This window comes from Syngnathoides biaculeatus, chromosome 16 (genome assembly GCF_019802595.1).
Source record: "Syngnathoides biaculeatus isolate LvHL_M chromosome 16, ASM1980259v1, whole genome shotgun sequence".
Classification (NCBI taxonomy): Eukaryota; Metazoa; Chordata; class Actinopteri; order Syngnathiformes; family Syngnathidae; genus Syngnathoides; species Syngnathoides biaculeatus.
In genome coordinates, this window is record NC_084655.1 from 12,656,408 (window position 1) to 12,667,841 (window position 11,434).

The following is an 11,434-nucleotide window of genomic DNA, read 5'->3' on the forward strand; positions in this document are numbered from 1 at the left end:
GGTGTTTTTCTGCACATGCACTGTATTAAGGAGAGGATGATCGTGGCCATTTATTGTGAGATTTTGCGGAACAACCTCTTTGCCTCAGTCAGAGTGTTGAAGATGGGTCGTGGCTGGGTCTTTCAATATGACATGACTCGAAGCGCTCAGCCAGGAAAACCAAGGAGAGACTCCGTAAGAAGCATATCAAGGTTCTGTTGTGGCCTAGCCTGTCTCCAGACCTAAACCCAAAAGAACATCTTTGGAGGGAGCCGAAACTCCGTGTTTCTCAGCGACAGCCCAGAAACTTGTCTGATCAAGAGAAGATCTGTGTAGAGGAGTGGGCCAAAATCCCTCCTGCAGTGTGTGCAAACCTGGTGAACAACTACAGGAAACGTTTGACCTCTGTGATTGCAAACAAAGGCTACTGTACCAAATATTAATATTGTTTTTCTCAGGTGTTCAAATACTTATTTGCAGCTGTGATCATACAAATAAATTGTTAAAAAAATCATACATTATGATTTCTGGATTTTTCTTCTTAGATTATCTCTCACAGTGGACATGCACCTACGATGAAAATTTCAGACCCCTCCATGATTTCTAAGTGGGAGGACTTGCAATATAGCAGGGTGTTCAAATACTTATTTTCTTCACTGTAACTGGGCAGAAAATGTAAAACCAAGGTGTTAATTTGCAGTTGGGGGTGCAAGGATCAGGGGTCACAAGGAGAAGAATTTCCCAAAGACTCAGTCACCCATTGGACTCCAGACTTTGTGGTGAACATACTGGATGCGGAATTGTGGGTTTATGTCATCTGTCTTTATTTTTGTTTATTTTACATGACAAAGAAGCAAAGCTAAACCTCTGTATGAAGGTAGGCAGTTTTACTACTTCCATTTTTTTTTAGATTGTGCAATTTACCACTCTCTAAGGGTTTGTAATGTAGAAAAAAAAATTACATTGGACTAACCTGCATTTTGTTCCCATGTCAAGAAATGCTTTTGTACTTTTTAATATTGTTAGGGCTGTGAAACAACGTATTAACAATTTGAATCCAAAGGCTTTCTTTTAACTTAATAGTAACGGTTAAATAGATCAAAATCTGTAAAGAATGTTGCGTTTGATAAGAACAATATACTGTATGGTGTATTATTTGTAAAAGTACCTTGACTTGAAGGCATTGCTACTGTAGCTTTTAATTTACTTTTCATTTAACTTGCACGTCTTCCCGCTGCAGATGCTTGCCCTGCCAGCTGCCATTTTTCTGGGGACTTTTGGGTTCATATTGAATGTGGAAGCGGGCAAGTGCCCTCGACTGTGCAGTTGTGACAACACCAAGCTTGCTGTTGCTTGCGTGGGGAAGAACCTGACTGAGGTTCCACTGACTATTGACGAGGTGAGAAACTCCTTTCTCCTGCCTTGCTTTAACTTCACACTGCCACTTTTCCGGCGAGGACTCTTTGAAAAGGATAGTTGTTGCATTCCAATGCCTCCTATTGGAATCTATGGTATGTATCACGTTTTTATTACAGTTAGAGAGCTTATGCTGTACATCCGAGGTCTCAGACTTTATGGGCTCGACGATGCCTGACGGGTTTTTTTTGCTCATTTTCCTTTCCATTTTGACATATTCAAGGTATCTCCACCCTCCCTTCCTCCTCCTTAACAAATGATAATCCATCCTTTCATTTATCCTCAATCATACAGGTTAAAATATGTGATTGCCACTCTCTTCCATGACTTCTTCAATTTGTTGTTAAAAATATAGATAGCCCTATTTGGTGAGCATTGTCAAAGAGCACAAGAAATGTTTTTTGAATTGGTTTATAATTTCTCAAATAAATTAACACATCCACATGGAGATGGGGAGTAGGTATGATTTTTGGAAAAATGTGAAATTGACCAAATTTTCATATGGATTTCTGCTTGACAATAGCAAAATGTTACATACCGTAATTTCCATCTTACAGAGCGCACCTGATTATAAGCCTCACCCAGTACATTTGTAAAGGAGATCCCATTTGGTACATACATACGGCGCACCTGTATAAAAGTCGCAAATGCCCACATTGAGACACGAGATATTTACAAAGAAAGACGGTATACAGAGTTGTCCAAGTTTTAATACCTTATCTTAGCTTAACATAACAACAACATGGTAGCACGAAGAGGGCTGGTTTAAAAAACAAAAACAAACAAACATCCCAGTAAAAAAAAAAAACAGCCACGGCAGCTACACAGTAGCAACACGGTAGCACAGCACAAACGGGGTCGGATTAAAAATAAAAAAAAAAATAATCACTGAGACACGGCAGTAACACTGTAGCAACACGCTACTGCGGTGCTAACGCTAGCGCTAACAGGGCCGGTTAAAAAATATATATATATTCTGGTAAAAGTCACTTCCTCGCCACATATATTCCACGGGTCTCACTCTTACCTTTTCCGCTCGAGTGCCTTGGAGACTAGGTTAGAGAGAGCAGACTTCGATGGTTTGGACATGTCCAGAGGTGAGAGAGTGAGTATATTGGTAGAAGGGTGCTGAAGATGGAGCTGCCAGGCAAAAGAGCGAGAGGAAGACCAAAGAAAAGGTCGACGAATGTTGTGAGGGAGGACATGAAGACTGTGGGTGTTAAAGAGGAAGATGCATGAGGCTAAGAGGGAAAAAGATGATACGCTGTGGCGACCCCTGACGGGACAAGCCGAAAGGAAAAGAAGAAGACGCATCACCGCATAAGCTGCAGGGTTGAAAGCGTGTGAAAAAAGGCGCGGTTTATTGGCTGGAAATTACTCTACTTTTTTAAATTACGGTAAACCAGTGATGATGATTTTTACATAATGATGGGCATTTACAGTAGATACACTTTAATGAAACAACTGCTGATTTTTCTTTACTTTTCATGGTGTAATGTTGCATACAGATCGCAGTCAAATTGGACCTGAGGAATAACAACCTGCAGGTGCTGCAAAGGGGAGGATTTGTGCACACCCCTTACCTCACTCACCTCAATTTACAGCGATGCAACATCATCAAGGTGAAGGAAGGGGCTTTCCGCATGCTGGGCCGCGTAGTCTCCCTAAACCTGGCGTACAACAAAATCGACATCCTATACCAGGCAAGAGGACTAAAACAAAACATCACGTTTGTAATCTCATCTCCTAACAAGTTCTCGCCCCTCCCCCTTGTCCGCTATAGGAGTCTTTTGACGGCCTCTCGTCTTTGAAGGAGCTTCATTTGGACCACAATCGTGTTGAGGAGATCCAACCTGGAGCCTTCTTGCAACTTGGCTCACTAAACATGCTGGCTCTCACCCACAACCAGCTGGTCTACATCCCCAACATGGCCTTCCAGGTAGTTGGCAGGCAAATAAAACAATTCTTTTGAAAAGTTGGGGGGGGGATTTTGATGATGTGAGAAAATGACTATTTGTATTCTGATGATCTTTATCTGGATCTGTGCCAAAATACAGCATATTTAAGTATTGCTCAGCACCATTGTTTAATGGAAAAACAATTGTATTGTTGTTTTGCGTAATCCTGCTATGACCACAACTGTACGCTTCCATGTCAAAGCCGTACAATTCCATTTGAAATGATTACCGGTACCTCTCAGGGCCTGCAGCACATCAAGTGGCTTCGTCTCAGCCATAACTCCATCAACAACTTGGCTCCTGAGGCCTTTGCAAGCTTGTTCACACTCACTCGCCTCAGTCTGGACCACAATGAGCTGCAGTTCTTTCCCACTCAAGCCATGACCAGGTAATTTCCCGCATTTGAAAACACATCTGTACTTTCAACTCCTTATTTGGTAAAAAAAAAGGCTCGTTATTTTACTTTCCACCGCCGTGTAAAATAAGATTTAGTCAACTGTGGTTGATAGCTTGTTTGACTGACTGATTGTTTGAGACCTTGGGGATGTAATGAGACAGGAAAAAAAAATAAACCGATGCTAACAACATGAAGGAACGTACACCAAGGAGAATTAATGATGTAGCAGATTCAGAGAAGAAAGATATTCCCTACCCATCTCCTTATTTGAGAGGTCATCGGCTACAAGAATGATTCAGAATGAATGTGTAAGCAAGACAAATTTTCTATGTATAGCGCATTTCATGTACAAGCTGACTTAATGTGGTTTGCATGATTTAAAAGCATTTGAATACAAAAAAATAAAACATTTAAAATGGGGGAAAAAATAAAATACAAAGATAAAAATGACAACAACAAATATATTTATGTATATTTCATGTATTCAGGACCTCAATCATTTAGTCATTTATAGAGCAGCAGCAGAACTTTAAGATGCTCTAAAGACCATCACCTTTTGAATTTCAAACATCATCCGGCTAATCTGAAGAGTATATGTTCCTATCATATGAGTTAATTTAGTATTTTTCAAATCAGCTCACGTTAGCATGGCTATGGGAATATGGATTGTTTTGATAGCGTGTTCTGCATTTTTTTCTTTTAGTTTGCTTTGTTCCAAGTTATCAAAACATATTGTATATAATTGACTGCAAACATTAAAAATATCTGGAGTCAAGTGCTGTAGATTTTAGTATGTACTTTTGACATTTATTCAAGCAAAGGGATTTTGTACTTCTACTTTTTCCCCAGTCCTTTTTTTTTTTTTTACAATCATATCTGTACTTCTTAAGTACAATGTGAATACTTTTGCCACCTGTGTTGATTACATTAAGTGGACTTGAAGGTTTTCCTTAGAGATCTATATTGGATTGTATATACAGTGATACAAATGAATCTTATCAAACATCGCTAAACCACCGCAATCTGATTTAGAGATTTCAGACTACGTCCTTGCCTGGGCCCACATTTGCTGATCTCTTAATATTAACCCCATTATTTGTCGTGACAATGCTAGAAAAGATCAAATCATCAGGCCCTTCGTTAATCTGAAGCCTTTTAATGGAAGTCATTTCTACTCACAAGAACAACCTGCGGAATTAGGAAATGGGAATCACGTACATGTTTTCAATACCTGGGTCTGGATTGCTGTAGACCATTAAAAATGGCATTTTGATAAATGGTCCACTTTTGGTATGTACAGGGAGTCCTCCGTCTAGACTAAGATCTGTTCCTACAGTAGCAACTTAACTCGAATTTCGACTTAAGTCAGATTTCACCATTAAAGTCAGAATTTACATCAAAATACTTTGTATAAAAAAAACAAATACGTTGAAATAAGCTGATGTACTTGGCATGACTGCTGAGCGGTGGATAGAGAAGAAGAAGGGGAGGCTGTGCTTAGCTATTGCACAAAAACCTGGTCCTCAATCCTCTCCACCTCCACAAGTATTGCAGAACCTTGTTTTGTGATCATTGTATCCAACATAGGAACAGAACCCTTCACGTATGCTAAAATACGGCTTTGTCTTTAATAATTTTCACAACGGTCGACCAACTGAAGCCTTGGTGGCGTTGGTGTCTCTTCTTTGTCTAATCGTTTTATGATCTTGATCTTGGTTTCCATGGTAATGGATTTTCTTTTGGCTGCAGAAGCATTGCTAAAAGACACAGCTTTCTTCTTTGGGGCGATAATATCTAAAAAGGAGGGCAAAAAAATGGGAAGATACTCCCGACGGACAAGCATTAGCCATACAAAATGGTGGACGGGGACGGTCGTAGTAAAGTCGAAACGTCTTGGGTCCAGATCGTCTTAACCCGAGGACTCGCTGTACAATCAGTTACTGATAAAGTAGACTAAAAAGGAAAGCATTCGTTTTGACTGCAATGTGTTTTCCACTGAAGACTCAAGGAGCTAACACGCCTGAACATGAGCCACAACCCCATGATCTACCTCGGCGAAGAGTCCGTCTCTATGGCTAAGCTGACACACTTGTACCTCAGCCACATGTCCCTCCAAGACCTGTCAGACCAAGCAATGTCCCAAGCCCCCCTGCTCTCCCACTTGGACCTGAGTCACAACCAGCTACGTTACTTGGACCCTCTCGTGGGCCCCAAGAATCTAACCAGCCTCAACCTCACTGGTACGCACTACTCTTACATTTGAAGCTGAACAAGTGTTGAATTTTTATACAACTTTTTTTTGTCTTGAAGCCAACCCCATCTACTGTAGCTGCTACGTGAGGCCTCTGAGGAACTGGGCGAGCGTTGGCGGTGTTAAGCTGCTCGGAACGTGCGCAGGCCCTCCTCACCTGTCCGATGAGCCGCTCCGAAACGTGGCGGCTGTGGACATGCGTTGCCGTAGGAGGGGGGACCCTCTGCAGGACGAGTTTGAGGAGGAAGTGATTGCCGTTAGCCGTCCTCCGACAGCCAAACCCAAACAGAACGTCAAGTGTCCGGTTAACTGTGACTGTCACGTGAGTTCAGATGATTTTGTATTTGCCAAAAGGAAAAAAACAAAGTGAAGGGGTGATAGCAAATATGATGGACAATCATATCATGTAGTCAGACAGTCGGCACTGCCCAATTCATTTTTTTTGCAACCCCTCCCAGATTGAAGCACAGCATGCCACGTGCGAGAACCGAGGTCACACAAAAGTTCCGCGAGGCTTCCCTGCCAAAACTCAACTGTTGGACCTTCGCAGCAACCACTTCCACAACCTTCCCGCCAACAGTTTTCCAGCCAGCGGCCAAGTTATTTCTCTCCACCTGGAATTCTGCAAAATTCACGAGATTGAAGGCGGCGCATTCCGAGGAATGAAAAAGCTGTTTTATTTGTATCTTACTGACAATGACCTCACATCCTTGGGGCCGGAAACCTTCACTGGAGCTCCTGAGCTCAGTTACCTTTACCTAGAAGGAAATCGTTTGGCACAGTTTCCCGGTTCAGGTGAGTGGGCTGGCGAGACTGGCTGAAATTTTACTTTTCTAATGATACTTGGAACAAGGAATGGCCAGTGTTGGTGTCACGTGACTTCTTTTCTCCTCCAGCTCTGCAACACTTGCCAAATCTGTTTGCATTACACCTGGAGCGTAATGCTATTTCAAAACTGGTGCCTACGGGTCTGCTCTCCTCAGTCACCCCAAAACTGAGAGAGCTTTACTTGACCAATAACACCATCCGCACAATTGCCAAGGGCGCGTTGGATTTTGCCCTACTCGGTAAACTTCACCTGGATTCAAATAAACTTACCAACGTTCCGACCGCCGCTTTATCGGACGCCCTGAATCTGGAGGAGCTCAACCTGTCTCAAAACCGGATTCTCTCAGTGGGGCCAAATGCATTCCGGCCCATTTCCCGAAGTCTGAAGTGGCTGCACACGGACCAGATGAGCACTGAGAGGGTATCAAATGAAAAACTTCTTAGCGTTGTGCACATCATGTTTCTTCATGCTACCTTACACCTGTCCATGTGTTTTTGTCCTTGTAGCAGGCCATTTTGTTCAATGGGGAATCATTTTAATTCAAATTTGGCTGTAGTATTTAATACCATAATTTCTCAAGTATAATGCATCCTGAAGTATAATGTGCACCCCCGAAGTTGACCTAAAAAAAAATCAGGAAAACCCTTCTACCAGTCTACGACTATACAATGCACACCTAAATATAAAGCGATTTATTAACTTTTAGAAAATATTTTGGGAAAAAATTACGGTACCTTTATGAATATTTGTTTGGTTAATTTTAATTTCCAAATTTCCTACTACTATAGTGCAAAGTCCCCGTAAAGTGAAAACAAGTATGTCTTGTAAATTTGATACCATGAGAATTAGTGTTAGCAAAAGTTGTGCCAAATTTGAAATTATATATAAAAAAAAAGTTTACCATGTATTTAAAATGAAGCTTAAAAATTGGGGTAAATGAAGCCATTTTCTCTCCTCTCAAATGCAGAGAGCAAATAGTGTTTAAAAAAAAAAAAAAGCTGTTTGTTTGATGATGGTTGTAACTATTCCCTGAACGGCATTGACGTCCAGATGTCTCCGGACGCTCTGGCCGGGCTCGGCCCGGGACTGAAGGCGCTCACCATGAGAGGAAACCAGTTGAAGGCGCTTCCTGACTTGGGCTCGCTCACCGGCCTGGAGGTGGTTGACCTTCATGACAACCCACTGCTGTGTGATTGTACTTTGTTGCCACTGCGCAGGTCAGTGAACATTTTCCTGAGAATAATGGATTTGTAATTCATTTCGGGAAGGACTTAAAAGGAATAAAGCACCACCTCCTTAGCAGCTTGGAGTACCAATGACGTGTGGGTTTTCTGCGGGTATGCCAGCTTCCTCCCACATTCTAAAAACATTTATGATGATGATGGATTATTTGAAGTCTCTGGCAGAGCTGTAAAGATGTGTGGTGACCCACAGTATAACCTATTGTGCTCAATTCAATTTCCATTTTAATGTCACAAACAGAAGAGAGTCGCACCGACTGTGATTTACTAATCTGCTGTCTCTTTGGCGTCCGCATCAGATGGCTGGAGAATGTGAGCTTGGAGGTGGGCGCCACCTGCGGCCTCCCTCCTCAGCTTAAAGGTCGGAAGGTCAGGGAACTGGACCTATTCAAGTCCTGTCCAGAGAACAGCTCCTATGCAGACAGAAGGCGTGGTGTTGTTGTGGCCCCGGTAAAATCCAAGAAACAAAAACTAAGCCTCATGAAGACTTCTGGACTCAAGAGTAAACCGGAAAGGAACAACACCAAGCGACCCAAGCCTACGAAGAAGAAGCCTCAAAGGAAACCTGCTCTAGCAATGTTGGCCAAAAAGAAGAAACTGATAAAAACATAAAAACAGATCAGCTTGGCTAAGTTGAGTGCTATGGGCATCTTGGAGTGACAACATGTGAAAAATCATTGTCATGTATAAAATCCTAAATGTGTGGGTGGAATGAATAAATGCAAAACGTGTGTCAAACAAATTTGTTGCGTGTGATTCCTAAACCTCATTAAGTTAAGACATATTTTACCTTTAAAAAACTCTCACTGCACACCACTAAAAAAATTGTGAAAAAAAAGGGAGGCAAGTCCTGGAGATATGCATATTCGGATATACATTTGGGGGCAGCGTCTATCACGGTTCCATGGTGTAATGGTTAGCACTCTGGACTCTGAATCCAGCGATCCGAGTTCAAATCTCGGTGGAACCTGACTTTTCTTTGCGTTAATGATTTTCATTTCTGATTTTTCCGTCACAACTACGTACATTATTTGTTGCTTGAAGAAAATTTTTGCGGTGTGATTGAAAATGGTTAATAGACTGAACCGCAAACCCACGTTTCAGAACAAAAGCCAAACTTCACGGGTGCTTCTCAAATCCCTCATCTGTAGATAGTTCAAACGGTTCACGTACTACATAATAATCATCGCTTTTGTAAAAAATAAAAATTAATGACGTTTAAAAGCGTGTGACGTTCCTTCATTTGTGGGTTATCGGCTTGTGCTACACCGGAAGTAGCCTCTCTCGCTGAATCTCGTGCAACCCGAAACTTCAAGATGGCAGCAGCGATGGACGTAGATGCACCCAGCTGCTCCAGTAGTGGAGCAAGCAAGAAGCGATTTGAAGTCAAGAAGGTATGGCTTCCACTGTCGTTGAGTTTCTGGTGTGTGGGGAAAACACCACAGATTTCCTCGGAATCAACAGGCTAGCCATAGCATCAATTAGCTTGCTAAGTTGCTAACGCTATAATAGCACCGCTGCTGAGTTAGCTCGCCTCGAGCGGCGTGAATTTGCGATTCTCGTTTATGCAAAATTGAAAGGTTTGGTTTCCGAGTGTTTTTTTTTTTTTTTTTTTGGTCGCGTAGGGAATAAAGACAATACTCTCCGTGGAATAGGTATTTGCTGACCACACGAAACAATGGAGCGTTTCAGGATGGAAATGATCCGTGGATTCTTCGAGTCTTTTGAAAAATTTAGCTCACTGGCAGATGAATTATTCACAAATAATCTTTGGTAAATATGCATGAGCATCACATGGTTAAACACAAATAGACACGCTTACATGTTCAAAGTGCCATTCATACCACATAAAGAAAATGGACATGTCAATTTAAAAGAACGTTTGAAAAAAATAACAGCAACTGAAACAAAGTGCTGTACATCATAATTAACTAATAATAAATAATTAGTTTCAATAAACATGTACTTTCTTAATAGCATAAAACCTGTCGGTGACATGTAAACACTCCTGCACTTCGACCACTTACGTACTCTGTTTTAAGAGTAAATTTTGGTCTCAGGTGTAAGAAGTTGTGGATTCTCGAGAGGAGAGAGAAAGCATTTTGGACAGGAGTTCAAACTATTATTCCCTCATGCACAGTCTATTTTTTTGTGATATTGTTCGTAATGAGAGAATGTGATAGTAGTCTTTGATCAGTCAAGTATGATGATATTTTAATTTCACCGTCACAAGCAATTTGCTTCTGCAGCTGAAGGTACATTATGATCATTGTATACAATCACCTTATTTGTTTTTACCATCTGTATTCGACTTATATGTGTGTGTGTATTTTTATTCTTTATTTTCCCTTTGTGTGTCAACGGCCTACAAGTTGCGAATCATTGATTTAGAATAAACTAACATAGTTCTGTTTTGCAAGAAACCCATCATACAATGTGGTCCAGTTGGTTATTTATAAAATATTGACTTCTGAGTTTAATTTAATGGGCTGTACAAACACTTTTTTTTTTATATCGTCAATAGTGGAATGCTGTGGCACTTTGGGCTTGGGACATTGTTGTGGACAACTGTGCTATATGTCGAAACCACATCATGGATCTTTGTAAGTTCACTCGTAACACACACACACACCTGCTGCAAACTTGAATCTGCTTTGACTTGACATCTTTATTTTAGTTTGTGAGTGTGACAGAATTAGATGTTCACAGTATATGTGACTTGTTTCCCTACCAGGTATAGAGTGCCAGGCCAACCAAGCTTCGGCGACGTCTGAGGAGTGCACAGTAGCCTGGGGTGTCTGCAATGTGCGTTTGACTGAAATCAATAATATGTCTCCCTGTAAAAGCTCCTGTGACCGGCGAGGAAGCCAAAAAAAAAAAAAATCTATTGAATCCTCTGATTTTTTTTTTTTTTTGTTTTTAAATGAAGACACCGTCATTTTTATTTGTCGTCCACAGCACGCCTTCCACTTCCACTGTATTTCCCGCTGGCTCAAGACCAGACAGGTGTGCCCACTTGACAACCGAGAGTGGGAGTTCCAAAAGTGAGTATTTTTGGGGGATTTAAAATTTCACATTTGCTTTTGACATATATTTCTGAACTGTTGGAATGCCAATTCGTCCCAATTTTTCCCCCCTTTAGGTATGGCCACTAGCTGGGATAGTTTTACCTCCTCCTCGGCTTTTGTTCAGGTTTTACCCATGATGCATCTTTTCCCTTCCAGTTTGCTGTAACCCTCTGGGCTTGCTTTTTGTTTTGTTTCAAATAAACATATTTCTGTCAGATTTGAGTAAAATTATATTTCTGACTGAAACCCTGAATTGTATTAGTAGGATGGACGTCAGCCATCTGCTTCATTGCTG

The 11,434-nt window shown here is 41.3% G+C and overlaps 2 protein-coding genes and 1 non-coding gene across 3 annotated transcripts; all 3 read left to right on the forward strand.

Annotated features, from left to right (window-relative positions):
• The first annotated feature begins 850 nt into the window (after positions 1-850).
• Positions 851-8,724, forward strand: chadla (chondroadherin-like a). Its single transcript, XM_061846451.1, has 11 exons — positions 851-856; positions 1,220-1,378; positions 2,904-3,098; positions 3,179-3,334; positions 3,596-3,741; positions 5,752-5,990; positions 6,061-6,323; positions 6,460-6,796; positions 6,898-7,250; positions 7,881-8,047; positions 8,371-8,724. The coding sequence occupies exons 1-11, from the start codon at positions 851-853 to the stop codon at positions 8,681-8,683; spliced, it is 2,334 nt and encodes a 777-aa protein (XP_061702435.1). The 3' UTR covers positions 8,684-8,724.
• A 245-nt stretch (positions 8,725-8,969) lies between these two features.
• On the forward strand, positions 8,970-9,041 carry trnaq-cug (transfer RNA glutamine (anticodon CUG)). Its single transcript has one exon. It is a non-coding gene; the product is annotated as a tRNA-Gln (tRNA).
• Positions 9,042-9,305: 264 nt separating this feature from the next.
• On the forward strand, positions 9,306-11,354 carry rbx1 (ring-box 1, E3 ubiquitin protein ligase). Its single transcript, XM_061846901.1, has 5 exons — positions 9,306-9,465; positions 10,596-10,674; positions 10,806-10,876; positions 11,030-11,115; positions 11,214-11,354. Exons 1-5 carry the CDS (start codon positions 9,388-9,390, stop codon positions 11,224-11,226), a joined length of 327 nt encoding a protein of 108 aa, XP_061702885.1. The 5' UTR covers positions 9,306-9,387; the 3' UTR covers positions 11,227-11,354.
• Positions 11,355-11,434: the final 80 nt, after the last annotated feature.

Coding starts and splice junctions, on each gene's coding strand:
- rbx1 (XM_061846901.1), top strand. CDS start 9,388: ATGGCAGCAGCGATGGACGTAGATGCACCCAGCTGCTCCAGTAGTGGA. Junction 9,466..10,595: donor AGCGATTTGAAGTCAAGAAG/GTATGGCTTCCA, acceptor TATCGTCAATAG/TGGAATGCTGTGGCACTTTG. Junction 10,675..10,805: donor AAACCACATCATGGATCTTT/GTAAGTTCACTC, acceptor TTTCCCTACCAG/GTATAGAGTGCCAGGCCAAC.
- chadla (XM_061846451.1), top strand. Junction 3,099..3,178: donor AAATCGACATCCTATACCAG/GCAAGAGGACTA, acceptor TGTCCGCTATAG/GAGTCTTTTGACGGCCTCTC. Junction 6,324..6,459: donor CGGTTAACTGTGACTGTCAC/GTGAGTTCAGAT, acceptor AACCCCTCCCAG/ATTGAAGCACAGCATGCCAC.